The sequence below is a fragment of the Nyctibius grandis genome, chromosome 2 (assembly GCF_013368605.1).
Source record: "Nyctibius grandis isolate bNycGra1 chromosome 2, bNycGra1.pri, whole genome shotgun sequence".
Classification (NCBI taxonomy): Eukaryota; Metazoa; Chordata; class Aves; order Nyctibiiformes; family Nyctibiidae; genus Nyctibius; species Nyctibius grandis.
Genome location: NC_090659.1, coordinates 89,787,692 through 89,803,720, shown reverse-complemented (window position 1 = coordinate 89,803,720; position 16,029 = coordinate 89,787,692). Strand labels below are relative to the sequence as shown.

Sequence of the window (16,029 nt, the reverse complement as noted above, 5' to 3'; positions counted from 1 at the left end):
TGGCTGGCCCATTACTGCAATAGCTTGCAACAGATGTTTTTTAACAGTCTTAGCTGTCATGGAGGTCAGGGCTGTAGCCCACATGTGACCGGAGCAGGTGTCAATTGATACATGGATATATTTGAGTTGGCCAAAGGCAGCATATTCAGTGATGTCTGTTTGCCAAATCTGTCTGGGTTGGAGTCCCCTGGGATTTGCTCCCGCAATCTGTAACACAGGTATTCTAGCACAATCGGGGCAAGAAGGTATAATCGCCCTTGCATCAGTCTTTGTCAATTGGAATTGCGATCGCAATGCTGCTGCAGATTGGTGAAAAAATTGATGAGATTGTCGAGCCTCTGTTAATTTTGCCTGTGGGGATTCTGAAGGAAGGTGTCTTTGTTATCAAAGCATCCACCAGAGTGATTTAGCAGGGGCTCTGAATTTTGTCCAAGCCCCGTGCATCATTTTCTTCTCCCAGGTCTTGTGGATACTGAAGTAAGAGGTATTCACAATCCGGCAGGTGTCCACTTCTGGATTGTTTCCTCTTTGTGCTTTAGCTCTGCCGGAGTAAGTTCCGATTCTGCTGGAGGAGCTTCCTGCTTCTCAATAGCCTGTCCGAGAGCCTCTAACCCGCAAGATATCGCCTGCGAGGCTTCATTGTAAGCGAGTTGCCGCGATGTTTCACTAGCTCCTCCATCTAGCCTCTCCATTCTTTTCAATAGTTCCTGCATTTGCTGTTCTTGTCGCTGCAGCAACTCTCGCAAAGGCGCGTTGCTGTCCTCTTCAGGAGCGGCGTCTGACTCATTTGTTTCTACTTCCATGGGGAGGGGTACAGTTTCAGGATTCACCGGTGGCTGTTTGCCTCCTTCAGCCTCCGGAGGGGGTACCGAGACCCCAGATGTCACCTCCGGCCCCACTGCATAAGGCATTAACAGGGCTAAAGGAGCTGTTGATTCTCCACCCCAAAACTCTTCCTCGATCGCAGGGTAAACAGCTGGCACCGAGCCAGCGGGGGGGGGAAGGGGGGGACGGTGGAGGGCGCCGAACGGGCGGGGGAAGGCGGGGGGGCCATATCGGAAAGTTCTCGTAGGGAGGGGCTGCCTCTACAGGGTACGCCGGTAACCTCTTTTTCTTCTGGTATTAGTGCTTTTTTGAGAGCGGATCGCACTTTCGCCTCAGAGGACATAGCCTCCAGCATATCCCTCACTTTCTTCCAAGATTTAACTAGCTTTCTAGCCTTTTTATCTCCCACCGTGACTAATTTCAAAAGTTCTTGCCCTAGATCGTCCCAGCAAGCTGCAGAAAACAACTGATCGGTGGTTTTTAGGAAACCTCTTCGCTGGCTCCATTCCAGCAAAGTCTCTACTTCTTTTCTTTTTATCTTAATCTCAGTTTGCGCGGCTATCTGCAGAATACATTTCACCTCCGCCTTTTCCAGTGCAGATACTGCACCCTCCATCCTGCCGTTAATCACGTAGACCTACAATTCCCTGTCTCTCTCGGACGACTTCCCGTCTCTCTCGGACGACTTCCCCGTCTCTCTCGGACGGCTTCCCCGTCTCTCTCGGACGACTTCCCGTCTCTCTCGGACGACTTCCCGTCTCTCTCGGACGGCTTCCCCGTCTCTCTCGGACGGCTTCCCGCCTCTCTCAGACGGCTTCCCTGTCTCTCTTGGACGGCTTCCCCGTCTCTCTCGGACAGCCTCCTGCCTCTCTCGGACAGCTTCCCCGCCTCTCTCAGATGGCTTCCTGCCTCTCTCGGACAGCTTCCCCGCCTCTCTCGGATGGCTTCCTGCCTCTCTCAGACAGCTTCCCCGTCTCTCTCGGATGGCCTCCTGCCTCTCTCGGACAGCTTCCCTGCTTCTCTCGGACGGCTTCCCCGTCTCTCTCGGATGGCTTCCCCGCCTCTCTCGGACGGCCCGGCTTACCTCCGCCAGCACAGCAGTCACTCTCGCGTCTTTCGTCTGGTCCCCCTTCTCCGATGCAACGATCACGTCGGGGTCACCATAATGTTGGGGTCCGCGCAAGGAAGGAACTACAGCACACCAATATGGTGCTCTAGTAGCTTCTTTATTTTGGTTAACACACACTTTTATAACCTACATACTCTCTTATGTAACGGTCACACACTAAGCTATTGGCTACAAGTATTGTCCATAATCTGGCTGCGTGCCACCTCTACTGTTCTAATTGGATACTTACTATAAACTTAAGCAAGACACATCCCTATGCTTTCTTGCTATCTCATGTTGTTACATTACAGTGTACTGGTATGTTCTCTCTATAACTTTCCCACGGTCCAGGCCCCTACAGTCTTATGAGGAGCAGCTGAGGGAACTGGGGTTGTTTAGCCTGGAGAAAAGGAGGCTCAGGGGAGACCTTATTGCTCTCTACAACTGCCTGAAAGGAGGTTGTAGCTAGGTGGGTGTTGGTCTCTTCTCCCAAGAAACAAATGATAGGACAAGAGGACATGGCCTCAAGTTGTGCCAGGGGAGGTTTAGGTTGGATATCCAGAAAAATTTCTTCACCAAAAAGGTTGTCAGCCATTGGAACAGGCTACTCAGGGAAGTGGTTGAGTCACCATCCCTGGAGGTATTTAAAAGACATGTAGATATAGTGCTTAGGGATCCTCCTTCTATCCCTTCTTGTAAATGGGGGTCACATTTATTAACTTCCTGTCAACTGGGACCTCCTCCATTAGCCAGGACTGCTGACAGATGATGGAAAGTGTCTCGGTGAGCAAGTTTTGGAAGCAAAAAAAGCAGCAAAATCCCAGATCAGACACAGTCTCATGTATACTTCTCTACAAGAAAATTGAATGCTTGCAGAATGCTGGTAATTTAACCAAGTCTCAGAATAAGCATTTCTAAAAGTAATAATGACTTATAACAAAACAGTTTTTTAATAAAACAGCAATTTTTGTTGTTGCTTTGTTCAATTTTTTTTTTTTCCTGCCTTTCTCTTTTCTGCTGAAATAAAACAACTTCTAAGATTGGACATTTTATTTTCATCTTTAAACAGATGGCTAATAAAAGCTTATGCAACTCAAACATTTCACCTAACCATTAATCTTCATTTCAGAGCAAGTGCTGCACATTAGTTGAGACAATTCTATATGAACTTTGTGAAAGAAAATCCCAGATACCTCTTCTTCCTTTAACTTGTAAAATTCACCTTTACTTTATCCTACAGCAGCTTTACTTTTAAAAACAAGGTAGAAAAGGAAGAACTAGGAAGGGGTAGGAGTAGGCAGGCAGTGGAGGAAGAATATTTGGAGCTGAAGCGAAAAATCTCGGTGTATTAACACAGATTCTGACTTTTAATTTGTCATGGTGTATCCAAAATATATTTTTCTTTCTTTTCATTACACTAAAGTTCCTGGTAGCAAAGAATACTATCTACAAATTCTGATAGGGCTTTGCAACTTTGGAAATTGTAATGACAAGAAAAAGAATCTTTCTGACACCCATTTCTACACTAGAAACACGTGTTTTGAAGTTAAAACACTTAAGTATGGCATTTGGATAACATAGTAATAAATTAAGCTTACTAGTTCTGGGAGTCAGATTGAAAAGTAAGAGATTGTAAGAAAAGTCTATACCTAAAATCTAAGGAAATTAATAACTTTTGCTTGCCTGGAAAAAACAGCATATTTCACATATCCTTGTTTTCTGTTCTCTGTACTGAAAAAACAGTGTTTGGGGAATTACAAACAGTATATCCTAATTTTGGTTTTCATTTTTAGATAGAATCATAGAATGGTTTGATAGATCTCCAGTAGGACTTGGCAGATTATTTTGATTAAATTCTTGATTCTTTATTAATTTACTATAAGGTTAACTTTTTTTCCCAATTAATTTTGTTCTCTACAACAAATGGAATAGGCACTTCAGGGTTTGTGCAATCTAAGCTCAAGGCTCATTAGCTAACAGATCACTAACAATGGCCTTTTTCCTCCATTTCCTGTTATGTAGGATGTCTTCAAAACTTGGTGGGCTCCACAGAAACCCAAAACCTATTTAGCATCGCAGATTAACAATTAACAGAAAACTGACAGACCTTGTATGAACCCTGCAGGTGTACAGCTATAAGAAGAAACCATCAGCATAAGGGCTACAGAAGAAACTTTCTGTATTTGGATAATCAAGAAATTCAAAGTCTGTCTTTGAGATTATTACATGTTAATGCAAGACAAGTGGGTCTTCCAGCAGCTCAACATTTCAGCTCATGGCTGAAACAGGCTTTCAGCTTTCACCAAAAGTAAATGTGACACCCAGAGTACAAAGTTACACATGATTCAATTCCTGGTCCTATTTGTACTGTTCTGAAGGAATAATAGGTTCACATCTTTTGTTATAGATTTCCCAGAAGTCCCTCTTCAGCTGCTTTGCCACAGTCTGCAGCATAGAATAATTTATTCTAGCTATCTCTTGATAGTGTCATCCATAGGGATAATATTGAAGAAATCAAAGAGCTCTACTGACTTTGAACTGACCCAGGCCTAGAAAATGAAAAAACAACCGAAAAATTATGTATTGCCAGGTTTTTATTTCTTCTTCTTGTCTGGGATAGTTTCTGTATATATGCTTTTACTTTAGAGAGTGAAAGAGGACACTGATGAAGGTGGAATACTCAGTTTGACAGCAGATCTTCCAAAACTGAGAGAAGACAATCCAGTCTTTGGAGTATCTGCATATTTCTTATATCTGCTTATTTCTTATAAAACACTCAGTGATGAAAGTTAACAAAGCCTGCTCTCTCTTGAAGAGTGTTGTCTAAATAGTAATTGAACGTAAGGCTTGTTTAGCTAGTACTTTGAAGTCCTTATCAACTCATGGAATCAGTGTCCAACAAAAAAAAATACATATCACAGTTTGTTGGGGGGGTTTGTTTGTTTTTTTCTTAAATTATTTTTGCATGGAATATATATTATTGTAGCCTCATTTCAGCTTACTGGCAAATGTAAGAGTAAAGAAAATAAATTCAAATACATATATTTATTGGCAGCTAGCTTTTTAAAAATTGAGATATATCAGCTTGATGATCTCCAGAAAGCATTTTTGATTGCAACATATGAATAGAAATACTGTCATATGCCACTGTGTAGGTTGAAAAATCTTAAGTATTAACATACTATAGTTTCAAAAAATATGAATTTGTTAACTAAGCAAAATATTAGTCCTATAGAGTGCTTAATATAAAATTCACTCTAAATTTCTCAATTAAACAGTATGTGTAGATTAACGGAGGTGTGATGCTAAGAAAGAAGCATGTTTTTTTCCCATTAGACACTATTCAGAAGGCACTGTGGTTTTAATACACTCCCCTGATTCCTATTTCTAGATTTATGCTCCCATTCACGACTTGAATTTGGAGTGATTAGTATCTAACAGTCTTCAGATTTAAATGCACCGCATTTACAAAATTGTTGTATTATGACAAAGCAGCTATCAGAGATGTGTAAATTAATTCCTTCTGTTTTGTTGATGTTGTTTTAATATCTGATATGGAACTTAACTCTGACATATTACATGACTGCTTGTCTAAAAATCTACTTCTATTAATATCATTGCATTGTTCTGCATTATAAAAATGTGATTTAAGAAGAACACATTTGGCTTTCATCACATTTTCATACACTTCCTTTTGAAATTAAACTTAAAAAATAAACAAGTAAATAGCCTGAGTAAAGACGAATCTTATGCATTTTGTTAACCTGTTTTTGTTTAATTATGCAAGTTCCTTGCATACTCATTCTTATGTTTGTGATCTTTCAAGTTATCAAGGGACCTGAACTAGCATTTCCTGAAGCAAGATGGATGTCTACCATTGCTGTAAAACTACAGAGGCATTTAACAGATCAGCCATTGTGTGGATAAGAATAAATAGATCTTCTGTTTGCAAGACTGATGAGTAAAAAATGAATTAATGTACTTCTCTGAATGGCTGTCCTTTAGCAGATCTAGTTAACTTGATCACGTAAATAAGTGATGGCTAATTATATTAGTTTGTATATGGATATTCATGAGAAACAAAGACAAGACTGAGAGACCATCTTTGTACTGGTTGTTTTATCCTAGGACAATCCAACATCCCAGACTGAAGAGAGTAAGCACTCCTTGACTGTTGGTGTCAAGGACGTGACTGATTTTTTTTTTTTTAATCTAAACTGTGGATCTTTACTAAAATTGCTTACTAACAACAGCAATGAAATCAAAATATGCATTTTATGTGTGAGTGTACATATTTATACAAAAAAATCACCAAAGAAAAATTTTATTGGAATATTGTTCTTGTTCTAGAGCTGCACAATAAATGTAAATCCTTCCATTTCTGTAATTACAGTGTCCTATCTGAATCATAGAAAAAAAGTTTGGGGTACAAGGAGAGGCTAATTCTTACACATACTCAGTGGTATCAGCAGGCTATTTGCTAATTTACAGAACAGTAAAGCCATGAGCTGTGATAAAGGTGTAGATATTTGGTATTTAGTAAGAAATGCAGAATCAGCACTTTTCATCGAAATGCAAATATCACCCAATAGACAACATACGGTTTCATGCATTTGCATTATATGAATTTCATATTCAAGTAGGATGTTCTCAATAACCAGGTTCAGGTATGTGTGTATATATATATATAGCCCAGAACAAGACTTTTTGTAGCAGGATATTGTTTTGTTCTTTTTTGGCTCTTTCTAGAAAAACAAGCTTCTTATCCTGGTTAGAGCGATTATTACTTAGAAAAGCAATATAAACGAAATAGTTTTAGGTATGGCCCTTTCGAACAGTATCTGGAGATACAGACAATGCTAGTAAATAAATACAACCCCTTAGTAAATATTATATCTAGAAAATAAAATTATTTTTTCCCCAACCATTAGTAATAAATACTTCAGTAATTATATAGCAGAATTATTATCTTCTTCCAGAATTAGAGGTATTTTGTTGAGGGTTTTTTTGGCCTAGTATAGCAAATGTTGTCTATCTTTTCCACAAAAAACTACATCTTTCATCCATTCTTATTTGCAGCTAAAGTGCAATTCAGCCTTAATAAAGTACAAAAGGTAATGAGTACCATATTATATCAGAAGTGTGCGTCTAATAGGGTTGGTTTCTACTTTTGAAATTCTAACTGCCTTTGGACCTTAGCTGATAAATACTTTTCTATCTAGTTATTTGGGAGACTATTAATGTTAAATATAAATATTTATTTTTTTGATTGATTGAAAAACTTTTAGAGAAATATTCCTTTTATGAGGATTTTCTCAGATTGAAGAATTTCTGTTCAGAAACAAGAAAGACAAGGATAGGAAGGGCATAGAAAACTCACCTACCCAATGATTTAAGGAGTCTTTCTTTCCCTCTCACTTGTCTGCATATACATTTAATCATTCATCTAAACTGCATTGCTTTGGAAGACAATATTTTTGGCCCAAGTTGTACTGTATACTTTCCTAATTCTGGTTCCCCTAGAGGATGAGCACAGTTGTCATAAAAGACACATGAACCTGAGTATACAACAGAGTCAATAAATCTGTGGACAACTGGAGATTGACTGTTTTAGGCTGATATTCCATACCCACTTGTCTTGAAATTTGTATGTAAAAAGTAATATTTTTCCAAACATATATAGTTTTGATATTTATATCTCTACATGATGTGAGTGCTGATATGTAAAATACATATATGCATGTGTGTCTATAGTGTGTGTGTATATGACAGGATTACAGTAACATATGCCACCCAGTTCTAAATGGGACCACCTCTTCCAAATGATCTCCCCTGTTGCATTATACTAATATTGGTGTGATCAGATGTAGGTTGATAGGGCACCATTGGTTAGACAGTGATGTTTTCATGAAAATTCCCAGGAAAGGTTTTGATTTTCATGATACATGTTCCCAAAATAAGTCTGTAATGCACTTCCCTAACACTCCTATGCCATGGATCATATATGTCATACCACAGGCAATGCAACAAAGGTAATTTAATTGAGGGTTTGTGATGAGAATAAAGTATGTGTGATGAAGAATTATTGGAGTCAGGATGTCTCATGACTCATATTTCTGTGTGGAGTGGGCTTTGCTAATGGTTTGATTTTATCACTGTATTTCATTTGTTTTCTTTTTGTGACTTTTTTATGTATCCTTGTGACCCATTATAATATTATCAGTAAACTAGAGTCTAAGCAGCAGAGCTTTCATGGAAGGTGTGTGTGTAGCTGTAAATGGATATGTATGATTAATAAAATTATGATCATAGTGTCAGGGCCCAAAGTACACCCACAGGCTCAACAATCTCTTTCCTGCCCTCTCAGAAAATTTTTCTAATCTACACTTCAAAATGTTCCAAATTTTGAAAATCTTTCCGAATGCTGCTCAAAATTAATTAAAAGCACTTACAAAACATTTGGCATTTAATCAGATTAAGAGTTAAGGATGCTTTTTACACCTTTCTTCTGATCACACTGCAAAGCATAGAAATTGGTTTAGAACATATTTCTCACAAGTCTGAGGACTGCAGTTTCAAAATCATTGGCTTTTATGTTAGTTAATGTTTTTAGTTTGCTTGTGGACAAACGCTCTCAGCATAAACACTATCACAATTGGCAATCTTGATGACTGCCTCAGCAGGACAGCCAGAGAGTTAATGGACATGAAAGCTGAAATGGTTCATGTTGGGATGCACAGCTCTATCCTGTTGGTAGAGCAGTTCTGTTTTTTCAAAGTGCTACAGATGGAATCTTTTATTAGAGTTACAGGGAAGAGCTTGTTTCTTGGGTTTTGTCTTAACCAGGGAAAATAAGCGACTGTAGGGACAGAAAATGAGTTTTCTGGCTACTGTTTTTCTGTGGTAAATGATATATTACTAATTTAGTTGCTAAAACCTAAAGTCTTTTGGAGTGATAGCCTATGGCATACAATATGATAGATTTGGGTAATAAGATGCTGTGTTAACTCCTTTTATGTACCACAAATCTCACATAGTCGGAAGTTTAAAAGTAGGCATAAAATATAGCATAAACAAGTGAACAAGAACATTTTAGAAAGAAGTAATTTGATGTAGTTTTCCATGTCACAGTAGGTTTGAACATAAGCCTTCTCTGTGCAACCCAGAAGCTTTAAGCTGAAAAGCTTGATGTGTGTGGGGGGCAGCTGAAGGCAAAACATACAGTGCCTGAGGCAATCAGCAGTATCTCTGAATCCTCTTGGATATTTCTGAAAATGAAGTAATTCAAAGTGTGTTATGAAAACTTATATGAACTTCACTCCAGTTAGAAGAGTAAAAGGTGGTGTTACCTCACTTCTGCATGATACTCAGAATTATATTTGTCACCCAAAGGACACAGAAATTCTTCAAAGCAATCTCATGCCTCAGATGAAATATCTGGAAAATATAAATATTTATTAATCTGTTACTTCTACACCAGATGAGAAGACAGAGTATATTACTGAAAAACAAGGCTCTTAGCATTGTTTTTCTTCTTCACAGAGCACTCCCAAAATTAGTAAAGGAGCCAATAAGTGGATGTATGGTTCTCTGTTCTGTAGTGCAACATAAGATTGGTCACTGATATTGCTTTTAGAAACGAACAGGATCCTGAATAACAGAGATTTGGTTTCTTTCTCCCTCCCTTTCTTTCTTTCTTTCTTTCTTTCTCTTTCTTTCTCTCAGATATCAAGATATAAGGCCACTGCCTTCAGCAGCTCAGCCCAGGACCCTTCTGCCCAGCTGCTGGAGCCCAGCCCAGGCTGAAGGATGTGACTGCTGCTCTCCTTTTTGCAGATTCAACCAGTAGAGAAGCTACTGACCAAGTAGTGTGACCGAAGACATTTGTTTCTGGCTGTTGTCTTTGTTAACACTAATAAGTCAGGTTTTAAGTCTCTATGTGTTTGTCTCCCTCCTTTTCCCTATCCTTCCAGCTGAGAAAATAAACATTCTCATGCTCAAGGTATACATACCAATTAGTACAAGTGACCAGGTTTGTTCTTCTCAGGACCTCCTTTATCATGTGTCGGTCAGATTTGCCTCTGTGTGTTCTTGTTTTTAGCTTCTTTGACCAGAGACCCTTAATGGAGCAGACACTCTCCATCCACATAACCTTACACTGTCTACTTCAGAAGGAAGCTCCTATAAGCCACAAACAGGAAGTTCTAGCCTCCAAAAATTGATGGAAACATCACTGAAGGTAAATTTCAAGGCATTGGCCAATGAACAAAGAAGAGAAAAAAATAACTAAACCAAAAACCAACCCAAAAAAATCTTCTTAGTGTAAACAAGAGAAGGGAAAAGTTAAAGAAAAAAGTTAATTTCCCACACATGGCTATGTTACTCTAAAGGAATGGTATTAGAAAGAAACTACAGCTATTTTAGTTTCTTTAAGGTGACAGTAATGATATTCCTATGAAAATAAATTTATAGGGTTTTTTTTCCCTCAACAATTACCCTAAACATTGAAATTAACCAGTCTGCCTAAGTTGGTAAGAAAACAGAAACATAAACATATTGTGTTTGCCTAGGGCTTTCAGATAGCTGAGATAACATGACAAAGAACTGTATACTGTGCTGGATTCTAAGCTCTGTCCACTATCTCAGCTCTTAATTGGTGTCACCTCAATTTTTCTGGAACAAGCAAACACTGTGTTTTTCTTTGTTAGGAGCTTGCTATCTTGCTTTTCCATATGTGATGACTGAAATATAGCTCACTCTGATTCAGCAGTGATAAAATGCAAATACACCTGTAAGACCTGATATTCCTTGTATGAGATGTTTTTGAATTGAGAGAAGATTGCCAGAAGGAAATAACAAATTTGAATTTAAATTATGTGGTTTATTTCTTAGTCTTTTTCTCATTTAGTAGCTAAATAAAAGAGAACAGAAGGAAAGCTGTTATATTCCAAACCAGGTCCTGCTGTGATCACCTGTATTTTTAGAACAGAATCCCATTGGCTTCCAGCAACATCTCTTCAAGGGCAAACTGTAGAAGGGAGGAATTCAGGGTAAGAAGTGTAAGGGTTAATTACTGAAAAACTAGAATCCACTGAAACCATTTGGTTTCCACAAGCAGAAAAGAGATATCACTATATCTGCAAATAAGACAGATATCAAGATGGTAAACCATAAGAATTGGACCTGGTGTCTGATGTCAAGAATGGAAGTCCTTACTGTTAGCTTACAGCTCATTTCATCTGTTTGAAAAACCTTTATGGACCTGATAATCTTTGCCTGATAAGAAGTTATTTGAAGTTGAGCAGCATCTTTCCAAGGCCTTGATAAAGAATTTCAAAATTATTTTAATGTATTTTCAATATGTGTGCTTTCCTAAGGATTGTTCTGTCTTGCTATATTCATTCCTTCCTCATAAAGAGAAAAAAATTAAGCTGCCATACTTATACTTATACTTACAACAGAATCTATTAACATTTATTTGAATTACTAGTAAGCTCTTTGTTCTCAAATGCAACTCCACAATTACTCCGAACACCAGAAAAAGGAAAAGATGATATATAGTGTTTACAGAAATCATATCCAACAAGTGAAAGTAGCATGAAGTTTGGAAACACGCTCTGAAAGATAGTTTTTCACTGCTAAAGAAGCCATTGTTGTCAACATTTACAGGAATAAAAAAAGTCATAGGATTTTCCAAAGAATTCAAGTTTTCACCCCAAGGCTTAGGGATTTCAAAGTCTCAAAGATTTCTGTATCTTTTATTTTCTTTTAATGCTAGAACATCTAATTTTCCTTTTCCTCTTACAGGTTAGATCCAGACCTACCTACAAGGAAGCTTTCTAAAAAAGATAAATTTTGAACATGAAGTTCAGCATGCAGGATTTCAGGCCAAGTGAAACAATGAAGAACTTAAAAATGTCAAGTAACAGGATCTTATGGGGAAGTATCAAGAAATATTAATAACTTCTGACACAGTTATTTGGTCTTTCCTATAGTAAAATTTTCTAAGTACTTGCTGTTCCTAAGTATGTATTTGTACAGTGTTTGCACAATAGATCCCTTATTGGAGTCTGAATACATTTCTGTAATACAATAAACAAATAAATAATAACAAATGAGGAGTGTGCAGGGAGGAAAACAAATATAAAGTCCTGTAATGTTATTTTTAATCCTGTGGTATCTAAAATTGTTTTTTAAACAATGCTGTAACATTCAGGAAATGTACAAAAATCATTTAAAGGCTGATGAGATTCTCAAGGGTGAATTGCATGCAAGTACTCTGCTGTGGGAGAATCTATCAAAGACTATGCAAGCATATTTAAACTTGCAAGGTGAAACATAACAATATTCTGTGCAAATGAGCTTACAATCATTAAATTCAGTTTTAACGGTTAGATGTAATTGAACTCTATTTTCTATATTTTAGTTGCATTGCTGACGATCCTCAGTGACCACTTCTGGCATAGATTACGTTTCCTGTGAAAGTTGAGCATCTGAACTTAAGTCATCAATATCAAATGCTGCAATTCAGTTTTATCCCGTTATTAAAGATATAACAAGGATTATATTACATGCTATTATTTCTTTACGTCATGTTATAGAACATTATGTTCCATCAGTGTATGAGCAATCTCTGTCAGGAAAGGACATAGTAATGGTAATGTATGGCTGGGCAAGAAATCAGCTTTGGGAATTTCTTGAAGGCCAAAACTATATGAAGAAATTTTTGACAGCAGGAAAAATACAATAGAAATGTTCAGGTATCTATAATGGCAAACAATTTTCCTCATTTTTTGAAAGGGTAACAAAAGAGAGCTTTTACAGATTCAAACCTTGGATTCATTTTTGTCCTACAAAAAATTTTGTGGAGGCACAGAATACAGAACTAAGCTAATCAAATGTTTTAACTGACTCCTCAGTTGAGTCCTTCTTTTGCACTTTTTGAAATGTGCTCTTACCAACACCCTGCCATGCAAGGATAGTAATAAATCACTGAAAGAAACCACACATACTGGGAAAAGAGAAATGGAAGGGGAAGGAAAAGGGAAATATAAGGTAAAATAAATTAAAATAAAGATGGGTTTGTGAGATGCACATTACCAAAACAACTCATTTTGGAACTGAATCCTGTAATGCAAATGTAGTCAAAGGATGAACTCTGATAAGGAAATATTTAACAACTTCCTACATGTAGTATACGGCTTTATAAATGGTGCTTGTATTTAGAGATAGAAAGTTAGAAATTACTTGGATGAGAGTTATCCATATTAGAAATTAAACAATACATCTTTAAGCTGAAAAATATGAATACTTTCATTATCACAAACCCTGTGAATAACTACACAGCTAGACATACAAATTCGAAGTTCGTAGTGATTAAGCTTTCACTTGATATGAGACAACATAACCTCAACAGTTTATAGAGCTTTTTTCTCACTGGAGCTATTCAAAATTAATATAAAGAAAACAGATTGCATATATAATAAGCTACCAGTCTTCAGATCTCTCAGAAGTATGATTAGGAACTAGGAGTAACAATTACTTTAGGCAGCAGCCCCAGTGACAAAGAGTCAGCATTTAATATGACTGAGCTTAAACAGGATCTAATACTTTAACTTTTCTCATATTTATGCTTACAGCAAAAGTTTGAAAAAATATTAGACGAGATTTGACGCAGAACAAGCAGGGGCTGAAGTAATGCCCAGGCGTATGTCAAATGGCATGTTCAATCAACATGTATATTTTGCTCTCTTGTATAGTATACTGGGCTTGATTTACTGACTAAAATTAGATATTTAGGGCTATTTTGGACTCACTACAATATCCAAGTCTTTTTCATACAGCTGACTGCTATGTCTCAAGTCCTCCAGGAGACACACTTGAGAAGTGGCAGCCAAAGGCCAGATGGAGTGCCCCAAATTTAGATAACTGAGCCAAGTCCATACTTTGCAAGCAGAAACCTACAACTGGCTACAACCTGGAACTGAATTTCACCCCTGCTACTCTTCCTGTCTCTTACAGTTACTAGGAGATTACTGAAGATAAACCCTAAGAAACATGCTAGCACTTAGAGGGTTATCAAGAACTCTGTTGCGCTAAAAATGTTCATAAACTGGGATTTTTCTACTAATATAACTGAAACACAGTTTACACTGAAAGTAAAATTATGTAAGAATACAATTGAATTGTATAAATTATATGACAAAAGATGTGGAAGAGAAGGATCAAGAAGTCATTTTGAGCAAAGAATTTCAAAAGATAACAAAAGAGGGTGCTAGCTCACAGGGGTCTCTAAGAGGCCCTAATATCAACAAAAATGAGGTCCATAAAGATTAACATTCCCATAGATTTTTGCTATAGAAAGAGGAGCAAGGGAGGAAAAGGTAAAGCAAACTACATGATCAGAGCTATTCAGCACCTGTCCCACCAGGCAGACCTACCCCTGATCAAAGTAATCTGGAGCAACAAAATTAACCTGTTGTATTAACCATACTAAATCATGCCTGACTTGTTCTGGTGTTGACAAGGGGACATCTTGAAGGAGGCAGTGGATGGATTAAACTTTCTATAACAAAGCCTTCTATTAATTTATTTATGTATTTAATTATTTATTTGAATCCTTAGAGAAAAGTATATAAGGGATAAAATTACTAGATTTGTAAAGACTGCCAGTTGAAATACAACCACTGACAGGTTGCTAAAAGAAAAAAAAAAGTCGAATACAGCCAAAAATAACTGATCGCCATCACTGAAGTTTTAAAAAAAAGGAAGATTTATTTTGTGTGCGAGGGAAGTAAGAGAAGAGACATGCTGCTTCAGAGGTTTCATTCAGAGCGATGAGGAAGTTCACAGGTGTAAATATCTCTGTAACTATGACAACAGTCAGAAGCTCGTTTGGGGAAGTAGGAAGCCAGGAGCTTGGCTACCTATCCACTGCCTCCAGCAAAATTACTCTCAAAGCTGAGTGAAGAACTGATTTTTTAAAAAATTTATTTGTTGCACATCCAAAAGTATTTCAAGTCAATTCAAAGCAAAATTAATCAAAATTCAGTGAAAAGACTAGAGAAAAATGTTTTAAGTCCATTTTCTTGTTTCTATCTTTTTTTTTTCATCAAAAAATGTTCTCTTGATCTTGACTATTTGAATATTCTTGAAAATAATAAAAAAAAAAGAAAATAATGCACATACACAAAATTCTAAATGTTGGGTGGGTTCTTTTTGCGAGGAGGGGAGGCATTTGTTTTTCCTGGTATAAATAAGTCTGTATGCATTTAGAAAGGGTTAGTTTTCATTTCGTAAAAGCTGCATTTTCCAGGAGAAGAAAAGTTTTTTCCACTTTACAAAACTACAGAAAGAAATTATATGTGCCACCCCCAATAAAAAATAACTAATTTTTAGTTATTATCTGTCCACTTTTAGCTGATGTAGCTTAAACTGAATTTAATGATAGTCAGACAAAAGGACTCAAAAACAATGCAGCTTACTTCTGAATTCATAGGACTGTAACTGGAAAGTAACAACTAAGTATGTACATTAAAATAGCCTGATTCATCATCTTCGAAGAGACTAGTTGTAAAGAGAGACAGAGTAAATTGCAAATTTCATGATAAATATGATTTTATGTTTCTTAAGTCGTGCTTTAGATTTTGCCGTGTGTTAACAATTCTACTTTGTATGTCTGTGATGAATATGCATTTGTCATCAAATTTTAGAAAGCCAGTATTCAATCTCATTACAACTAAAAGCTGTAAAAAAGGAGTGTTTTCCTAATACCACAGATAACCTGTTTTATGATAATTTATTAATTTAAGGGTTTCTTTTAATCTTTTATTTTAACCCACAAGAAAAAAATGTTTGTTTAATTAAAAGTCCACTGGGCATTTAATGAAAATGCCTTTTGGTCTACATAAACAAAATTGTACGAGTTGTGGTATAAATATCTGCACATATACATAATATAAAAGCTATAATAATTATCAAAACCTTCCATCAAGAAATACATTTTGCTATTTTAGTAGTAAAAATAATTTTGAAAAGACCCACAAAACTAGTGTTATTTTAAAAAAGTTTTCTTCCTATTTAGAAGGGTTTCATGA

At 36.9% G+C, this 16,029-nt stretch overlaps 1 protein-coding gene across 1 annotated transcript; it reads right to left on the bottom strand.

Annotated features, from left to right (window-relative positions):
* Window positions 1-1,462: 1,462 nt before the first annotated feature.
* LOC137660446 (octapeptide-repeat protein T2-like) lies at window positions 1,463-3,941 on the bottom strand. Its single transcript, XM_068395311.1, has 2 exons — window positions 3,923-3,941; window positions 1,463-2,016 (listed from the first exon to the last, which is right to left on the bottom strand). Exons 1-2 carry the CDS (start codon window positions 3,939-3,941, stop codon window positions 1,463-1,465), a joined length of 573 nt encoding a protein of 190 aa, XP_068251412.1.
* Between the last annotated feature and the right edge of the window lie 12,088 nt (window positions 3,942-16,029).